Raw genomic sequence first — 21,398 nt, forward strand, 5'->3', positions numbered from 1 at the left:
CTACCTCGCTCCGCCTTCCTCTACCCCGCTCCGCCTTCCTCTACCCCGCTCCGCCTTCCTCTACCCCGCTCCGCCTTCCTCTACCCCGCTCCGCCTTCCTCTACCCCTCTCCGCCTTCCTCTACCCCTCTCCGCCTTCCTCTACCCCTCTTCGCCTTACTCTACCCCGCTCCGCCTTCCTCAACCCCTCTCCGCCTTCCTCTACCCCTCTTCGCCTTCCTCTACCCCGCTCCGCCTTACTCTACCCCGCTCCGCCTTCCTCTACCCCTCTCCACCTACCTCTACCCCTCTCCACCTACCTCTACCCCTCTCCGCCTTCCTCTACCCCGCTCCACCTTCCTCTACCCCGCTCCACCTTCCTCTACCCCACTGCATTGCATGGCACTCAAGCACTCCCCCACTCAGAGATGCAGTAGCAAAAGGTCAAAGGAAGATTGAAGGATAAGAACTTGTGTTTTTAATCATGCAAATGAATGAAACACAATCCAATCCAATACCACACAAACGCAAACACCCTGATACCTACCGCACTGGTAACATATGTAGTCTCCACCTGCCAACAACAGGTCACAGACACGTGAGAGTTCACCTAATACCAACCCCCATCCATCTGTTGCATTGGCTCTCATCCTCTGGGGGATGTTTCTCATTAAAAATGTAGGTGGGATCCCTCCCTGAGTAGTTGGCTGTTTCCCCAATACAGATCTAGGGTCTTTTATTTGCATTTCACCCATAATCGTAAAGGTTGGGATTTGGTTAAGGTAAGATGATCCTAGATCTGTACCTAAGAGCAACTGCTACCTGGAGCAAAGGTCATTGTTCATCCCAGCTGGGCTCTGTATGATGTCACCATGACAACTGGTCTACCACCTGCTCCCTTCACACAGGTGTCATATCACTTCTGCTCCGTCTAAACTAAACACACTTCCATGTAGTATACTATACATTTCTCTAATACACTTACACACACACTCTCTCTGTATTATAATACACTGTAATCAGTGGAGGCTGCTGAGGGGAGGATGGAATGGAGTCAATGAAATGGTATCAACCACATGGAAACCACATGTTTGTTACCATTCCATTGAATCCATTCCAGGCATTATTATGAGCCGTCCTCCCCTCAGCAGCCTCCACTGACTGTAATACACACAGAGCTGTAGTACCTGTGGAGGAGCAGGATATGAAGGTGAATGGACACTCGTCCTCGTGTGTGTGAAGTGTCTCCAGGCAGCAGATGGCATCACAACCCTGGCCAGAGTTAACACAACGGATCTGGAGCCTAGACAGGTCATTACGCATGTACCTAACACAGACCAGACCAGACAGCGGTTGTTGGAATAATCATATCATAGTGTGTGTGTGTGTATGTGAGTGTTTCTGTGTGAGTGTGTATGTGTCTGCGTGGGTGTTTCTGTGTGAGTGTGTGTTTGTGAGTGTGTGTACCTGTGCAGTGGTCTCAGAGTGCTGATGTCCAGTGGAAGTCTGTCCTCGGGGCAGGAATGGTGGTGTATGAGCCAGGAGCTGATGCAGGCGTCACAGTATGCATGTTCACAAGGGGCCTGGAGGGGGCGCTCCAACACATCCCGACACACACAGCACAGAAGCCCCTCGTTCACGTACCCCACAAACCTCTCCAGGTCATAACCCATCCTACAGCACACACAGACACACAGATCCATGCAGAGCAAAAACAGCCAGACACCCATACAGCAGCATACAGCAGTGTTAACTTCCTCCTCAATGTTTGTGGTTTTCTCCGTTTTTGAGCCCCTATGACTCTCCATTCTACTGGCATTCTATTTTACACAATACACTGACCCTTACCTGAGACTGACAGACTCTCCTTCTCTTCCCTCTCTTCCCTCAGTCCTTTCTTCCTCTTTGGACCTCTCTCCTCTCTCCACCCCTTCTTCTCTCTCCTGTCTCTGTAGTTTACCCTAGGTGAGGGTTTCTTCTGGCCCCTCCTCTATTTGCTCTCTCAGGGCCATGTCTCTGTGGTGAAGTCTCCCTAGCAACAGGGATCCTCTGCCCAGGCATCCAGCTGCTGGACGAGACCGCAGACAGACAGAGTTACACACACACACACATTAAGAGCAAGTGATGAAAGGAAGACTAGGCCTACTGTAAGTAATTCTGGTGTATCTATTTGTTTTATTCAGACATTTTGGCGGGATACATCCCTTGGGATGAATCATTATGTTCTACAGGGGGTCCTGATGAAGCAACAAACATATTAAAGGCAGTTCCATTCAAACAGGAACATGGTGTATCTACAAACATGTTTTCTCCCTCATCCCTTTCCCTCTCTGTCTCTTTGGATATGGGATTATCATGGATTATGCTCCCCTCTTCTTTGATTGGATTACAGACTCCATGACAACATCCCCACTGCACTCTTACCCCACAGCAGAAATCAAAAAGCAACCCCGAAAGAGTGAGTGAGTGAGTGAGTGAGTGATTGAGTGAGAGAGAGAGAGATATTAGAGACACATATTTCCCTCATATTACACAGACCCACAAAGAATTGGAAAACAAATCCGATTTTGATAAACTCTATTGGGTGAAATACCACAGTGTGCAATCACAGCAGCAAGACTTGTGACCTGTTGCCACAAGAAAAGGGCAACCAGTGAAGAGCAAATACAACCTATATTTATGTTTATTTATTTTCCTTTTTATACTTTAACTATTTTCACATCATTACAACACTGTTTATATACATTATATAACATTTGAAATGTCTTCATTCTTTTGGAACTTTTGTGTAAGTGTAAGGTTTACTGTTATTTTTTTATTGTTTATTTCACTTTTGTTTATTATCTATTTCACTTGCTTTGGCAATGTAAGCATATTGTTCCCATGCCAATAAAGCCCTTCAATTGAATTGAAATTGAATTGAGAGACAAAGAAAGAGAGAGAGAGAGATGAGAGAGGGAGATGTCAACCAAACAGGCAATAAACAAAGAGATATCATAGTTATGATGATGAAATCGCCACCACATGTCAGCAACACCATAGGATATAAAGCCTAGCTCTCTAGCCTACAGCCCACTACTTATACCATGGCCATCGACTATGTGCTTTCAATATGCATTTTTAATATCATGCATTATGATAATATGGAAAATATAAACTCGAGTGTAACTCAATAGCAGTTTATGCATTTCAGTAAAACTTCTTTATTCTGCGATGTTGAATATCATGTCTGCATGCAGCAACCTTCTGACCAGTACCTGCTTTTTGCAGTGTGTGGGATTTAGCAGAAATGCTTGCCAGGATGTAATTTATTTGAAAAAAAAATTTACTTTTATTTTCTAGAGTAGTTTACTTACCACCAGGGCTCAGTCCATGACAGATGACATCTCAATCGGAATCATCATTTAATTCCGCAAACTCCTTCAAATTGACGTGACATTTTATAACACAAATATCCATGCAATCAATATCGATCGGTTTCATAAATGAGTCTGAATGGACTACTGTAGGCCTAATGTAGGGCAGGCAAACTATTGTCGTAAATCTGTGAAGTTAACCATAGCATCAACTGGCGAAAATCAGATTATTTAGACTCCGCCCCTCTACGTAACACGTAGCCAATAGCAGTTTTACGCCACTTTAGCGGGAGAATTCGTCTCTGAAGAGTTGTGTATCATTGTTTTCTTGCAACTAACTGTAAAGCAGAGGCTTTCTTGACTAAACAGCCAGGTATGTATGAAACACACATTTATGCCTTATGTTATCTTTCCAACATATTGTCACAAGCTAGTTGGTTGTTATAGACGATGAGATGAAAATGTTGAAGTGTTCAAGGTAGCTGCACTAATTTGGGCTAACTAGCTACACTAACGTTAGCTAACAGTTAACGTAATGTATCTATCTGAACCAACAATGACGTGTATAAACTCATCATTGGTATAAACCCATACATCTCATTGATCTGAACTAACTATTCAAGGGCCATGTACACTGAATGGAAGTAATATATAGCTATGTTATGTAAATCTGTTATTTAACTAGCTGCCTTTTACTAATCAGCTGCTTACTAGAACATTGATTAGCTAGTTAGCTAGCTGAGTAAGGTGTTTCAGTAGGGAACAAAAGCCTGCATACCCAGGACCACTAGTACTTGTTCTCCAGGGGGCTCAGGGTTGGCCACCCCTACCCATAAGCCCTATTATAGATGTGAAATGATTTGATCAAATATTACAAACACCCCCTCACTCACAGACAGGATGCGTCGCTCAGGGGCCCCCAGCCAGGTCTTTGGTAACATGTCGAAGAAGCCCCGGTTCGTCCCTCCTGGAGCCTCACTGGCTGGTCCTCCTGATCCCCCTGTGGGTACCCTGCTTGAACCGGAGCCTCTGGCCCCTAAACTCGCCCTGGGGAACGTGCTCAACAAGGTGAACACACGGTCCACTTCACTTTCATCCTTAGTCACAAATGTGACCCCTATTACTATTGTAGTAATTAAGTAACTAAGCATAGGAGTCATATTGGAGCTACTTCTCTCTCTAGCCGATGTGAGTAAGACCTTTAACAAATTAACATTCACAAGGCCGCAGGGCCAGACAGATTACCAGGACGCGTACTCAGAGCATGCACTGACCAGCTGGGAAGTGTCTAAACTGACATTTTCAACCTCTTCCTGACCCAGTGTGTAATACCTACATGTTTCAAGCAGACCACCATAGACCCTGTGCCCAAGAACGCCAAGGTAACCTGTCTAAATGACTATCGCCATGTAGCATCTGTAGTCATGAAATGCTATGAAAGGCTGGTCATGGCTCACATCAATACCATCATCCCAGACACCCTGGATCCACTCCAGTTCGCATACCTCCCCAACAGATCCACAGATGACACAATCTGTATTGCACTCCACACTGCCCTTACCCACTTGGACAAAAGGAACACCTACGTGAGAAGGCTATTCATTGACTACATCTCAGCGTTCAACACCATAGTGCCCTCCATGCTCATCACTAAAGTAAGGACCCTGGGACTGAACATCTCCCTCTGCAACTGGATCCTAGACTTCCTGTCAGGGCGCACCCAGGTGGTGAGGGTAGGTAACAACATCCGCCATGCTCACCCTTAATATGGGGGCCCTTCAGGGGTGCATGCTTAGTCCACTCCTGTACTCCCTGTTCACACACGACTGTGTGGGTGCGCACGACTCCAACACCATTAAGTTTGCCGACGACATAACGGTGATAGGCCTGATCACCGACAACAATGAGACATCCTATAGGGAGGAGGTCAGAGACAACAACCTCTCCCTCAATGTCAGCAAGACAAAGGAGCTGATGGTAGACAACAGGAAACGGAGGGCCGAGCACACCCACATTCACATCGACAGGGCTGTAGTGGAGGGGCTGCATCACCGCTTGGTATGGCAACTGCTTGGCATCCGACCGCATGGTACGACCCAGTACATCACTGGGGCCAAGCTCCCTGCCATCAAGGACCTCTATGCCAGGCGGTGCCAGAGGAAGGCCCTAAAAATGTTCAGACTCCAGCCACCCAAATTATCAACTGTTCTCTCTGCTACCGTAAGGCAAGCACTACCAATGCACCAACAGGACCCTGAACAGCTTCTAGCTCCAAGCCATAAGACTGCTAAATAGTTAGTTTTTAAAAAACTGTTCAATGGTTTACATTTACATTGTAGTCATTTAGCAGACACACTTATCCAGAGCGACTTACAGTTAGTGCACCCATCTTCAGATATCTAGGTGGAACAACCACACATCTCAGTCATAGTAAGTACATTTTTCCTGAAAGTAGGTATCAGCAAAGTCAGAGCTAGTAAGGGGGTGTTAGTTAATGAAAGGCTTTTTTATTGTCAACTTCTCGTTACTCATTGTGTATCTATTATTTTATTATTACGTGTTTTTTCTATTATTTCTCTGTTGTGAAGTAAGTAAGCATTTCACTGTTAGTCCAGACCTGTTGTTTACGAAGCATATGACAAATAACATTTGAATCGATTTTTTCTTCATCCAAGACTGTAAAGGGTTTCACTCATACTGCGACATGTGGACCTTCTCAGACCTATCTAACAGTTCTCCTTCCTTGCAGGTCCAGAGGAGCCTCTCAGCCCCTGCACCGCCCCTTGCCCTGCCTGTGAGGGCCTTCGGCCTGGCTAAGAGCAGCCCCCAAGCCCCAGGCCTGTCCAGAGCTCTAGCCAGGGTGCTGGGTGCAGCAGACAGTAAGAAGAACGAGCTAGAGCCTGAAGACCCTTCCTTTACAGAGGAGAACACTGGAGACCCAGCTGGTGAGTCAGATATGGGAGGTGGGGTGGGTTGTGGTGGTGGCACAGTAAACGTTGCCATTGAAACCAGGTATTCCTGGTGTAGATATAATGCATTTAAATGTGGAGCAGTACTTCTGGTAAGCTTTGGATTTACTCTCTCTGTATGTCAAAAGCAGAAATCCTGGTGATGAAAATCACTGATTATAAAGCAACAAAGTTACTACTAACCAACGATGATGGTAAGAATAGTCAGCAACATTTTTTGTGCCATAAGCGAAATGCAGTATATTAACTATGAAGCATATATTGTTTACATTTCACTGCTGTTGCTAAAGATGTTCTGAAACATTGTTTGAGAGAACCTATACAAAGTCCCAGCATAACGATTGTGTTTAAGACCCAAAAAGGTGAGACATGGGTAGAAACTGTATTTTGCCTAATAAAATAGGGATATTTTTTATTTAAGCAGGCAAGTCAATTAAGAACATACAGTGCCTTCAGAAAGTATTCAGACCCCTTGACTTTTTCCGCACTTTGTTACGTTACAGCCTTAATCTAAAATGGATTAAATAAAAACAAATCCTCAGCAATGTACACACAATACCCCATAATGACAAACCAAAAACAGGTTTTTCATTTTATAAATGTATACAAAATTTAAAACCGATACCTTATTTACATAAGTATTCTGAGACAAGTCTTTGGGACATGTCTCTGAATGTCCTTGAGTGGCCCAGCCAGAGCCCGGACTTGAACCTGATCGAACATCTCTGGAGAGACCTGAAAATAGCTGTGTAGCGACACTCCCCATCCAACCTGACAGAGCTTGAGAGGATCTGCAGAGAAAAAATACAGGTGTGCCAAGCTTATAGCGTCATACCCAAGAAGACTTGAGGCTGTAATCGCTGCCAAAGGTGCTTCAACAAAGTACTGAGTAAAGGGTCTGAATACTTATGTAAATGTAATATTTCAGTAAAAAGAAAATCTAAATTATCAAACATTTCTAAAAACCTGTTTTTGCTTTGTCATTATGGGTGTTGTGATGTCATTATGGGGTGTTGTGATGTCATTATTGGGTATTGTGTGTAGATTGATGAGGAGAAAAAAGCGATTGAATCAATTTTACATTAAGGCTGTAACATAACAAAATGTGGAAAAAGTCAAGGGGTCTGAATACTTTCCGAAGGCACTGTATACTTATTTACAATGACGGCCTAACAAGAGGCAAAAAGGCTAAACTTTCCAGTTTGAGTGTGTTTTGCAGCTTGTTCCAGTCGCTAGCTGGAGCGAACTGAAAAGAGCAGCGGCCCAGGGATGTGTGTGCTTTGGGGACCGTTAACAGAATGTGACTGGCAGAACGGGTGCTCTATATATAGTTGTATTGTTTTATTTAACCTTTATTTAACTAGTCAGTTAAGAACAAATTCATATTTTACAATGATGGCCTACCCCGGACAAACCCTCCCCTAACCCAGACTACACTGGACCAATTTGTGCGCCGCCCTATGGGATTCCCGATCACGGCCGGTTGTGATACAGCCCGGGATCGAACCAGGGTATGTAGTGACGTCTCCAGCACTGAGATGCAGTACCTTAGACCGCTGCACCACTCGGTAGGGTTGCAGTAGGTATCTCAGATAGGGGGGAGTGAGGGCTAAGAGGGTTTTATAAATAAGCATCAACCAGTGGGCCTTGCACCGGATATACAGAGACGGCCAGTTTACAGAGTGCAGTGATGTGTCCTATAAGGAGCATTGTTGGCAAATCTGAAGGCCGACTGGTAAAGAACATCTAGCTGCTCGAGAGTACCCTTACCTGCCGATCTATACATTTCATCTCCGTAATTTAGCATGGGTAGGATGGTCGTCTGAATCAGGGTTAGTTTGGCAGCTGGGTGAAAGATGAGTGATTACGATAGAGGAAACCAAGTCTAGATTTAACCTTTGGGTTATTTCCAATGTGGTCCTTGATGTAAAAGACAGGAAAAGATGCTACGACCTCCGACAAGACATCAAACATGCAAAAGGACAATATAGGAGGAAGGTGGAATCCTATTACATCGGTTCCGACGCACGTCGTATTTGGCAGGGCTTGCACACGATAACGGATTACCTAGGGAAACAGCCATGAGTTGCCTAGCGATGCAGAACTCCCAAACAAGCTCCATGCCTTCCGTGAAAGCCCCTGTTTTTACAGATGACTGTGATCTCGCTCTCCGTAGCCGATGTGAGTAAAACATTTAAACAGGTTCACAATCACAAAGCCGGAATACCAGAGCGTGTTCATCAAAGCATGCGTTGACCAGCTGGCAAGTGTCTTAACAGAAATGTTCAATCTCTCCTTGTCCCAGACTGGAATGCCAACATGTTTCAACGCACCACCATTGTCCCTGTTCCCGAGATCTCCAAGGTAACCTGCCTAAATGACTGTAGTCATGTGGCACTCACATCTGTAGTTATGAAGTCCAAGGCTGGTCATGACACACATCAACACCATCATCCCAGACACCCTAAACCCACTCCAATTCACATACCATCCCAACAGATCCACAGATGACGCAATCTTGCACTTCCACCTGGAGGGGAAATAACTGTCAATGCTGTTGATAGACTACAGCTCAGTGTTCAACATCATAGTCCCCTCCAAGCTCCTCACCAAGCTAGGGACCCTGGGACTGAACCCCTTCCTCTGCAACTTAACCACAAAGCACTACAGAGGTTGGTGCGGCAACCCAGTGCATCACTGGGGCCATGCTCCCTACCATCCAGGACCTCTATATCAGGCGGTATCAGAGGAAGACTCCAGCCACCCAAGCCATAGACTGTTTACTCTGCTACCGTCTGGCAAACGGTATTGGAGCACCAGCTCTCAGACCAACAGGCTCAGTTAAAAAATATGATCATTTTTGTCAGCCTGATTTAGGCCTTAGCCGATACTCGTTGGTGTATTTTAATTATGACTACAAATTAAAGGATTTTTAATTTGCAAACCCTCACGTGTGCCTGGACTTGGAATTTTTTATGCCACTTAACACCTATTTGTGGTTATAATTTTTCCTTGAAACCAAGATCATGTATATGCTGCTTTAGAAAGGAAATGCAGCAAACCAATATCGCCTTTCTAAGGTGAGCGACACTTAGTCTATCCATTTAGGACTGGCAGGGATTTATTTAATGCTCTGGCTTGGGCTTCAGTGAAACAAACACACACTGAATGAAGCCTAGCCAACTGTAACAAGCCTATGTTTTAATGACAGCAGGTCCAGCATTATGCAAATGAGCGTGGGTAGTGCAGCGGCAGCGCGAGGCAGATTAGAGCTGTGCCTGGGATCAGTGAGCACACGCGCTCCGTCCCCCTCCCTCTCAGAGCAACTAGTGCCTCTGTCTGTCTCCTCTCCTTTCTCTGCTTTTCCTCTCTCTTTAGCTTTTCACTAGTTTTCCCTCATTCTGTTGTTCCCGTCGGCGGATGATTCGTGTGTTTCTCTTTGAGAAGCAGCTTTGATTTTCCTTTGTGTGAAGAAAAAAAATCGCGCATTCGCACGGACTCGCGCTGCGCGCACACCTCTCCGGTTAAACCAGCGCCGTTTCCTCTTTTCTAGTTAAACGGAAATAAGAATAAAGAAAATGCATCTTTACAATTTCATCGGTATTTCCCCATGTAAGCACACACTTTCCCCCGTATGTTAGTATTTGGTGTATAGCAGTTAGAACGAGCGCTGGTTTGAGGTTTAGAGAGACCGAGCTGTAAGTAGGTCGGGCTGGGTTTAAGCGGCTTTAGCCTGCGTCAGCCTAAGCTGGGAGGAATTCACCCAAAGCCCTCCGCGGTAGGCGGGGGCCTAAACGAGGCTGGCCTAGTTAAGCCTGATTCTTATTGTTGCCGTGTGTGTTGTGTAACACAGAGCAGAGAAGACCTCGGATGAGAGAGAGTACATGCGTTAGACAGAGACTGTTTGATTGAGAATCCATGAAGGGGGAGAAAGAAGAGGGACAAGGAAGAGAGTGAATGAGTGAGAGTTAAACCAGTATTAGCCTGAGCCTCATCACAGAACAGAAAGAAAAGGGAGGTAGAGAACCAGACCAAATCTCAAAAGAAGCGAGATATTGTGTTGAGTTAGTGCTGGTGTCTAGGCCTGGCTCGGTCCAGTCTGGTTCCCTGGGCTATGTTCTAAGATGGCGTCTGGGTCCGTCTACATGTCGTCCAGTATGGTGGGTAAGGCTCGCTCGTCCAACTTCACCCTGTCTGAGAAACTGGACCTGCTGAAGCTGGTCCGCCCACACATTCTCATCCTGGAGGAGCACACCAACAAGCACGCTGTCATCGTGGACAAGAACAAGTGCTGGGACACAGTGTCTGAGCAGTACAACGTCCTGGGGGGGGACAGGCCCCCCCGCACTGCCCAGGGCCTACGCACCCTCTACAAGAGGCTGAAGGAGTCGGCCAAACAGGAAGTGATGCAACGGAGACACGCCCAGCCAGAGTACAGAGGAAGTATATCTGAACCAACCAGGAGAGTGATGGAGATGATACCTCACCTTTTCCATCACGGAGCTATCCACCATGATAAAGACCCAGCAACGATGCACAGGTGAGACACACACACACACACACACACACACACACACACACACACACACACACACACACACACACACACACACACACACACACACACACACACACACACACACACACACACAGGCTGCTCTGTACAGCTCTCCGAGAGGGGAGGGGCTGCTCTACTAGTAATTAGAGGGGAGGGGCTGCTCTGTAGAGCTCTACTAGGGAGGGGCTGCTCTGTAGAGCTCTACTAGTAACTAGAGGAGAGGGGAGGGGCTGCTCTGTAGAGCTCTGCTAGTAACTAGAGGGGAGGGGCTGCTCTGTAGAGCTCTACTAGTAACTAGAGGAGAGGGGAGGGTCTGCTCTACTAGAGAGGGGAGGGTCTGCTCTACTAGAGAGGGGAGGGGTTGCTCTGTAGAGCTCTACTAGTAACTAGAGAGGGGAGGGGCTGCTCTACTAGAGAGGGGAGGGGTTGCTCTGTAGAGCTCTACTAGTAACTAGAGGAGAGGGGAGGGGCTGCTCTGTAGAACTGAACACAGAGCTAACCTCAATCAGTTTACACATGCACACATACACACTCCTCATGCTCACACTCTTGACCTCAGAACAGCCTCAATTTGTCAGGGCATGGACTCTACAAGGTGTTCCACAGGGATTATGGACCATAGTTGTGTCTGGTTGACTGGATGTCCTTTGGGTGGTGGACCATTATTGATACACACGGGAAACTGTTGAGTGTGAAAAACCCAGCAGCATTGCAGTTCTTGACACGTACAGGTGCACCTGGCACCTACTACCGTAACCCGTTCAAAGGTTCTTACATTTTATGTCTTGCCCATTCATCCTCTGAATGGCACACATTCTCAATTGTCTCAAGGCTTAAAATCCCCCTTTAACCTGTCTCCTCCCTTTCATCTACACTGATTTCAGGTCGATTTAAAAAATGACATCAATAAGGGATCATAGTTTTCACCTAGATTCACCTGGTTAGTCTGTCATGGAAAGAGCATTTGTTCTTAATGTTTTGTATACTCAGTGTATAATTTATTATTAGATGATAGTTCCAGCTTTAACTGAGACAACAAGCAAAATATGAGTTTACAGCACCTTACACGTCATGTTTACAGCGCCTTACACGTCATGTCTACAGCGCCTTTACACGTCATGTTTACAGCGCCTTACACGTCATGTTTACAGCGCCTTACACGTCATGTTTACAGCGCCTTACATGTCATGTTTACAGCGCCTTACACGTCATGTTTACAGCGCCTTACACGTCATGTTTACAGCGCCTTACACGTCATGTTTACAGCGCCCTTACACGTCATGTTTACAGCGCCCTTACACGTCATGTTTACAGCGCCCTTACACGTCATGTCTACAGCGCCCTTACACGTCATGTCTACAGCGCCCTTACACGTCATGTTTACAGCGCCCTTACACGTCATGTTTACAGCGCCCTTACACGTCATGTTTACAGCGCCCTTACACGGCATGTTTACAGCGCCCTTACACGGCATGTTTACAGCGCCCTTACACGTCATGTCTACAGCGCCCTTACACGTCATGTCTACAGCGCCCTTACACGTCATGTCTACAGCGCCCTTACACGTCATGTTTACAGCGCCCTTACACGTCATGTTTACAGCGCCCTTACACGTCATGTTTACAGCGCCCTTACACGGCATGTTTACAGCGCCCTTACACGTCATGTTTACAGCGCCCTTACACGTCATGTCTACAGCGCCCTTACACGTCATGTCTACAGCGCCCTTACACGTCATGTTTACAGCGCCCTTACACGTCATGTTTACAGCGCCCTTACACGTCATGTTTACAGCGCCCTTACACGTCATGTTTACAGCGCCCTTACACGTCATGTTTACAGCGCCCTTACACGTCATGTTTACAGCGCCCTTACACGTCATGTTTACAGCGCCCTTACACGGCATGTTTACAGCGCCCTTACACGTCATGTTTACAGCGCCTTACACGTCATGTTTACAGCGCCCTTACACGTCATGTTTACAGCGCCTTTACACGGCATGTTTACAGCGCCCTTACACGTCATGTCTACAGCGCCCTTACACGTCATGTCTACAGCGCCCTTACACGTCATGTTTACAGCGCCCTTACACGTCATGTTTACAGCGCCCTTACACGTCATGTTTACAGCGCCCTTACACGGCATGTTTACAGCGCCCTTACACGGCATGTTTACAGCGCCCTTACACGGCATGTTTACAGCGCCTTACGCGTCATGTTTACAGCGCCCTTACACGTCATGTCTACAGCGCCCGTACACGTCATGTTTACAGCGCCTTACACGTCATGTCTACAGCGCCCTTACACGTCATGTCTACAGCGCCCTTACACGGCATGTTTACAGCGCCCTTACACGTCATGTCTACAGCGCCCGTACACGTCATGTTTACAGCGCCCTTACACGTCATGTTTACAGCGCCTTACGCGTCATGTTTACAGCGCCCTTACACGTCATGTTTACAGCGCCTTACGCGTCATGTCTACAGCGCCCTTACACGGCATGTTTACAGCGCCCTTACACGTCATGTTTACAGCGCCTTACGCGTCATGTTTACAGCGCCCTTACGCGTCATGTCTACAGCGCCCGTACACGTCATGTTTACAGCGCCTTACACGTCATGTCTACAGCGCCCTTACACGTCATGTCTACAGCGCCCTTACACGGCATGTCTACAGCGCCCTTACACGTCATGTTTACAGCGCCCTTACACGTCATGTTTACAGCGCCCTTACACGTCATGTTTACAGCGCCCTTACACGTCATGTTTACAGCGCCCTTACACGTCATGTTTACAGCGCCCTTACACGGCATGTTTACAGCGCCTTTACACGGCATGTTTACAGCGCCTTACACGTCATGTTTTCAGCGCCTTTACACGGCATGTTTACAGCGCCCTTACACGGCATGTCTACAGCGCCTTTACACGTCATGTTTACAGCGCCCTTACACGTCATGTCTACAGCGCCCTTACACGTCATGTTTACAGCGCCCTTACACGGCATGTCTACAGCGCCCTTACACGTCATGTCTACAGCGCCCTTACACGTCATGTCTACAGCGCCCTTACACGGCATGTTTACAGCGCCCTTACACGTCATGTTTACAGCGCCCTTACACGTCATGTTTACAGCGCCCTTACACGTCATGTTTACAGCGCCCTTACACGGCATGTCTACAGCGCCCTTACACGTCATGTCTACAGCGCCCTTACACGTCATGTCTACAGCGCCCTTACACGTCATGTTTACAGCGCCCTTACACGTCATGTTTACAGCGCCCTTACACGTCATGTTTACAGCGCCCTTACACGTCATGTTTACAGCGCCCTTACACGTCATGTTTACAGCGCCCTTACACGGCATGTTTACAGCGCCCTTACACGTCATGTTTACAGCGCCCTTACACGTCATGTTTACAGCGCCCTTACACGGCATGTTTACAGCGCCCTTACACGGCATGTTTACAGCGCCCTTACACGTCATGTTTACAGCGCCCTTACACGTCATGTCTACAGCGCCCGTACACGTCATGTTTACAGCGCCTTACACGTCATGTCTACAGCGCCCTTACACGGCATGTTTACAGCGCCCTTACACGTCATGTTTACAGCGCCCTTACACGTCATGTTTACAGCGCCCTTACACGTCATGTTTACAGCGCCCTTACACGGCATGTCTACAGCGCCCTTTACACGTCATGTTTTCAGCGCCCTTACACGTCATGTCTACAGCGCCCTTACACGTCATGTTTACAGCGCCCTTACACGTCATGTTTACAGCGCCCTTACACGGCATGTCTACAGCGCCTTTACACGTCATGTTTACAGCGCCTTTACACGTCATGTTTACAGCGCCCTTACACGTCATGTTTACAGCGCCCTTACACGTCATGTTTACAGCGCCCTTACACGGCATGTCTACAGCGCCCTTTACACGTCATGTTTTCAGCGCCCTTACACGTCATGTCTACAGCGCCCTTACACGTCATGTTTACAGCGCCCTTACACGTCATGTTTACAGCGCCCTTACACGGCATGTCTACAGCGCCTTACACGTCATGTCTACAGCGCCCTTACACGTCATGTCTACAGCGCCTTACACGTCATGTCTACAGCGCCCTTACACGTCACGTATACACACATTTCCTTAATCATCCCATTCACTCTGTCCAGTTTGAAATATATTTGAGTTGTGGAGACGAGTCTATCAAACCCGCTTTTCAAGAGGCAGAAAGTCAACAATCTGGTCAATTCACATTTTAAACGTAGGAGAGGTATTAGCCCACAGTAGGAGAATGCATTCTTTAGCAAAGTATGAGATGGTCATGAAAAGGGTTTTAAGAAGAATGTTTTTGATCTTCCAGAAGACCGGTTGTATTTCTACACAGCCGGTCTTCTACACCTGCATTTCTTGCTGTTTGCGGTTTTAGGCTGAGTTTCTGTACAGCACTTTGTGACATCGGCTGATGTAAAAAGGGCTTTATAAATACATTTGATTGATTGAATACTCTCAATACCCCCACCTAGTGCCACTTATACATGTATGGCTGTAGTAATAAAGCTGTATTCTATTCCATATTGTCTCTGCAGGGTGATGTATAATGATACAGTAATAAAGCTGTATTATACTGTTTATCTGCAGGGTGATGTATAATGATACAGTAATAAAGCTGTATTATTCTGTTTATCTGCAGGATGATCTATAATGATACAGTAATAAAGCTGTATTATTCTGTTTATCTGCAGGATGATGTATAAGCATGACTCTCCCATGGAGCAACCTGGCAGCAGCTCCTCCCTCCCAGACTACCCATCAAACCCCGTCACACACCACCTGGACCAGGATGTGGTCAGGCTGGACCAGGATGTGATCAGACTGGACCAGGACGTGGACGTGAAGCCTCCGCCAGACCTGACCATCCTCTCCACGCGTGTGGGGGTGGTGCTAGGAGGAGAGGGGGCGGAGGAGGAAGATGAGGAGTTGGGCAGTGTCCATGGTTATGACGGCTCTCTCTCTCCCTGCCCATCCTCCGTCGTCCTGCCCCTCTCCACCTCACCCGTTCCACTGCAACGTGACCTTTACCCTCATGACCACTACCCCCGCCGTGACCCTGACAGGCTCCGTCCCCTTCAGCTGGCCAAGGAGGAGCACGAGCAGGTCATGACCAATCACAGAAAGATGGGCGTATACCTGGAGGAGAAGAGGGAGGGGCTAAAGAGGAAGCAGGAACTGGAGGAGGAGCTTCTGAGAGCAAAAATCAAAGTAGAGAAACTGAGGGCAGCCAGGCTGAGACATGGACTACCACTGCCCCTATAACTAACACACTCATGGCCTGATTGGACTGACCATTTGGCACTCAGGAGGATGCTCTGAATTGTTTGTATTTCTGTGTTGAATGTTTAGCGTGTGGAAGAGGGGTTTGACCTGAGAAATAATGTTTGTTTGATTAACAGTGAGTTTGAGGGAGGATTTAAAGGTCCAATGCAGCCTTCTCTATCTCAATATCAAATCATTTCTGGGTAACAATGAATTACCTTACTGTGATTGTTTTCCATTAAAATGATAAAAAAGAGACAAAAATAGATTCTTAGCAAAGTTCAATTTCTCAAGTAAGAATTTTGCTAGGATTCTCTGCGAGTGGTCTGAGTGGGGAGGGGAAAACTGAAAACAAACTGTTATTGGCAGAACAGTTTGGAACTCTCTTTCTTATTGGTCTATTAACACATTTATGGTGATGTCACCAGGCAGGCCAAAACTCCATCCCACCAAAACAGGCTGAAATTTCAGCCGATCTTTTCAAACATCTCTTACGCTAAAAAGGCATTATCATTAATTTCACCATTTCACAGTATTCCAATCTCATAGTGTGGAAATATACAGTACCAGTCAAAAGTTTGGACACATCTACTAATTCAATTGTACTATTTTCTACATTGTAGAATAATAGTGAAGACATCAAAACTATGAAATAACACATATTGCACCAAAAAAGTGTTCAACAAATCAAAATATATTTTATATTCTTCGAAGTAGCCACCCGTTTGTCTTGATGACATTTTTGCACTCTCTTGGCATTTTCTCAACCAGCTTCATGAGGAATGCTTTTCCAACAGTCTTGAAGGAGTTCCCACAAATGCTGACCACTTGTTGGCTGCTTTTCCTCCACTCTGCAGTCCAACTCATCCCAAACCATCTCAATTGGGTTGAGGTCGGGTGATTGTGGAGGCCAGGTCAGCTGATGCTGCACCATCTCTCTCCTTCTTGGTCAAATAGCCCTTACACAGCCTGGAGGTGTGTTTTAGGTCATTGTCCTGTTGATATATTAATGATAGTCCCACTAAGCGTAAACCAGATGGGATGGCGTATCGCTGCAGAATGCTGTGGTAACTATGCTGGTTAAGTGTGCCTTGAATTCTAAATAAATCACAGATAGTGTCATGAGCAAAGCACCATCACACCTCCATGCTTCACGGTGGGAACCACACATGCGGAGATCATCCGTTCACCTACTCTGTGTTTCACAAAGACATGGGGGTTGGAACCAAAAATCTCACATTTGGACTCATCAGACCAAAGGACAAATTTCCAACGATCTAATGTCCATTGCTCGTGTTTCTTGGCCCAAAAAAGTATTTTCTTATTGGTGTCCTTTAGTAGTGGTTTCTTTGCAGCAATTAGACCATGAAGGCCTGATTCAAGCAGTCTCCTCTGAACAGTTGATGTTGAGATGTCTGTTACTTGAACTCTGAAGCATTTATTTGGGCTGCAATTTCTGAGACTGGTAACTAATGAACTTATCCTCTGCAGCAGAGGTAACTCTGGGTCTTCCTTTCCTGTGGCAGTCTTAATGAGAGCCAGTTTCATTATAGCGCTTGATGATTTTTGTGACTGCAGTTGAAGAAACTTTAAAAGTTCTTAATGTTCCCTATTGACTGACCTTCATGTCTTTAAGTAATGATGGACTGTTGTTTCTCTTTGCTTATTTGAGGTGTTCTTGCCATAATATGGACTTGGTCTTTTACCAAATAGGGCTATCTTCTGTATACCAACCCTACCTTGTCACAACACAACTGATTGGCTCAAACGCAATAAGAAGGAAATAAATGTTTTAACATGGCACACCTGTTAATTGAAATGCTTTCAAGGTGACTACCTCATGAAGCTGGTTGAGAGAATGCCAAGTGTGTGCGAAGCTGTCATCAAGGCAAAGGGTGGCTACTTTTGAAGAATCAAAAATATATTTGAGCTATGACTCTGGAGCAAAAGACAATACAGATCTCTGCTTTTGTCAGACGAGAGGCGCTACTATCACTGGTTTTAAAACTGGTACTATTTTGACCGGTTTCATTTGGTTCAAAACCCTGTGTTGCTTTACCATCCCATTAGGAGGGAAGATGTTAAGTGATGGGGAGGGAGGAGGGGTTTAGAAGGGGGTGTTGCTGTTACAGTGGTGTGATGTTCAGTGTTTGTTGTTCAGATCTTCTGTGGTTTCATTGTTTTCTATTAAAATAGTTTTTCTAATTTGGTTTTGTGCTTTATCACCTCTTCCCTTCTCCAACCTCCCCTTCTCTATCCCTCTCTCCTCCCCTCTTCTTTAGCCCCTCGCCCCCACCGTACTTTCTCCGCTATGCAATCTGGTTTCAGAGCTGGTCATGGGTGCACCTCAGCCACGCTCAAGGTCCTAAACAACATCATAACCGCCATCGATAAGAGACATTACTGCGCAGCCGTATTCATTGACCTGGCCAAGGCTTTCGACTCTGTCAATCACCACATTCTTATTGGCAGACTCGACAGCCTTGGTTTCTCAAATGATTGCCTCGCCTGGTTCACCAACTACTTCTCTGATAGAGTTCAGTGTGTCAAAACGGAGAGCCTGTTGTCCGGACCTCTGGCAGTCTTTATGGGGGTGCCACAGGGTTCAATCCTCGGGCCGACTCTTCTCTGTAAACATCAATGATGTTGCTCTTGCTGCTGGTGATTCTCTGATACACCTCTACGCAGACGACACCATTCTGTATACTTCTGGCCCTTCTTTGGACACTGTGTTAACTAACCTCCAGACAAGCTTCAATGCCATACACTCCTTCCGTGGCCTCCAACTGCTCTTAAATGCAAGTAAAGCTAAATGCATGCTATTCAACCGATCGCTGCCTGCACCTACTCGCCCGTCCAGCATCACTACTCTGGACGGCTCTGACTTAGAATACGTGGACAACTACAAATACCTAGGTGTCTGGTTAGACTGTAAACTCTTCTTCCAGACTCACATTAAGCATCTCCAATCCAAAATTAAATCTAGAATCGGCTTCCTATATCGCAACAAAGCATCCTTCACTCATGCTGCCAAACATACCCTCATAAAACTGACCATCTTACCGATCCTCGACTTCGGTGATGTCATCTATAAAATAGCATCCAACACTCTACTCAACAAACTGGATGCAGTCTATCACAATGCCATCTGTTTTGTCACCAAAGCCCCATACACTACCCACCATTGTGACCTGTATGCTCTCGTTGGTTGGCCCTCGCTTCATACTCGTCGCCAAACCCACTGGCTACAGGTTATCTACTAGTCTCTGCTAGGTAAAGCCCCGCCTTATCTCAGCTCACTGGTCACCATAGCAGCACCCACTCGTAGCACACGCTCCAGCAGGTATATCTCACTGGTCACCCCCAAAGCCAATTCCTCCTTTGGTTGTCTTTCCTTCCAGTTCTCTGCTGCCAATGACTGGAACGAACTGCAAAAATCTCTGAAGCTGGAAACACTTATCTCCCTCACTAGCTTTAAGCACCTGCTGTCAGAGCAGCTCACAGATTACTGCACCTGTACATAGACCATCTATAATTTAGCCCAAACAACTACCTCTTCCCCTACTGTATTTATTTTATTTATTCTACTTTGCACATTCATCCACTGCAAATCTACCATTCCAGTGTTTTACTTGCTATATTGTATTTTCCTCGCCACCATGGCCTTTTTTTGCCTTTACCTCCCTTATCTCACCTCACTTGCTCACATTGTATATAGACTAATTTTTCTACTGTATTATTGACTGTATGTTTTGTTTATTCCATGTGTAACTCTGTGTTGTTGTATGTGTCGAATTGCTATGCTTTATCTTGTCCAGGTCGCAGTTGCAAATGAGAACTTGTTCTCAACTAGCCTACCTGGTTAAATAAAGGTTAAATAAAAAAAATATTTAAAAAATATATCTCTCCTCTTCGGTCTGGCCTCAATATGAGGTTATCTTCACTGTAAGCCTGCTACCTGTAAGAGTGAATGTGTAATTCAGACCCTGCCTGCAGGTAACTTTTACACTTCACTAGTGAAGAAGTGAGGTAAAGCACAGATGCAGTGATGCTTAACAACTACAGTGACTATACAGTCCTAATATGGTAATTTTAGAGGAAACTGGATTGAATGTTTCTCTGTAAGGCAAGGGGGACCCTCTATAGAGATAAATATAGTGAAATGGCTTGGACAGCCTCTTGCGGCCCAGGGCTAATGTCTCATCCTGGGCATGGCACTGTAGGAAAGTCCCAGGCTGCAAGTAGAGTGGAGGCCTCAGTGAAGTAGCAACCTCTGCTGGTGAACATGTGAATACACTCAGCAGATCTTGCATAAAACCTTAGTGAATCATAATTTGACATTTGTGTACACACGCAATTCACACTTTTCAAAATTGTATGTTGCTGCTGTCAATAACAGAATTGAAAACAAATGTTTTTTAAAGAGCAATTCAAAGCCTTGGTTCAGGGTGTAGTATTTTATTATTAGGAGCCCCATTAGCTACTGCTGAAACAGCAGCTACTCTTTCTGGTGTCCACACAAAACATGAAACATGACATAATACAGAAAAATAATGGACAGAACTACATACATTTAAAATAGGAATTCACGCTTTCATACCTTCCTGCTTTAGCTTATATAAAAGACCAATCAGGATCTTGTAGTGAAAAAGAGTTGAGCTACTTGTGTCCACTGGTGTGTTCCAGTATATTTACAGTTTGCTGGCTGCTGTTTGTGTGAGCAGTAATGTGTGTGTTAATGCTCTGATTATTAGTGTTGATGTTTTTTGGGTTTCAGATTTCAGATGTTCCTCACAGAGTCTGGCAGGAGGGTGTGGTCCAGGTGTGGTCGGGGCAGGGGCAGGTAGCGGTGCTGGTTCTGACGGGCCGCGGTACTTCAGTGTGATGTGGTGTAAGGCCAGTGGGAGGAAACACAAACGCTGGCAGGGAGACGCTGTCCTGGTGACACGAGGGCGCACTGCCACGCTTAAAGACATGGAGGGCAAGGACATCGGCAAGGGTGAGTGTGTGCACATTTTAGGTTTCCCCCAACACAGATTAAACATAGTCCTTGACTAAAAATCATGCTCAATGGAGAATTCAGATTTGAAAGTGGTTTTAGTCCAGAACTAGGGCTACTCTGTGGCCAGGAGACCGGCCCTGAGAGGGTTATTTTCCGAGTGCATCGGAGTGTGATTCAGATTGTGTGTGTAGGTAGTGGCTATAAGGTATCAGAGCTGGCA

General features: G+C 46.1%; 2 protein-coding genes across 2 annotated transcripts; both read left to right on the forward strand.

The window, feature by feature from the left end:
• Positions 1-3,623: 3,623 nt before the first annotated feature.
• LOC120030980 (DNA repair and recombination protein RAD54B-like) lies at positions 3,624-21,234 on the forward strand. Its single transcript, XM_038976485.1, has 4 exons — positions 3,624-3,707; positions 4,230-4,402; positions 6,084-6,279; positions 20,954-21,234. The coding sequence occupies exons 2-4, from the start codon at positions 4,235-4,237 to the stop codon at positions 21,232-21,234; spliced, it is 645 nt and encodes a 214-aa protein (XP_038832413.1). The 5' UTR covers positions 3,624-3,707; positions 4,230-4,234.
• On the forward strand, positions 9,956-16,556 carry LOC120031469 (fibrinogen silencer-binding protein-like). Its single transcript, XM_038977245.1, has 2 exons — positions 9,956-10,843; positions 15,606-16,556. The coding sequence occupies exons 1-2, from the start codon at positions 10,428-10,430 to the stop codon at positions 16,174-16,176; spliced, it is 987 nt and encodes a 328-aa protein (XP_038833173.1). The 5' UTR covers positions 9,956-10,427; the 3' UTR covers positions 16,177-16,556.
• Positions 21,235-21,398: the final 164 nt, after the last annotated feature.

Source organism: Salvelinus namaycush, chromosome 37 (genome assembly GCF_016432855.1).
Source record: "Salvelinus namaycush isolate Seneca chromosome 37, SaNama_1.0, whole genome shotgun sequence".
NCBI lineage: Eukaryota > Metazoa > Chordata > Actinopteri > Salmoniformes > Salmonidae > Salvelinus > Salvelinus namaycush.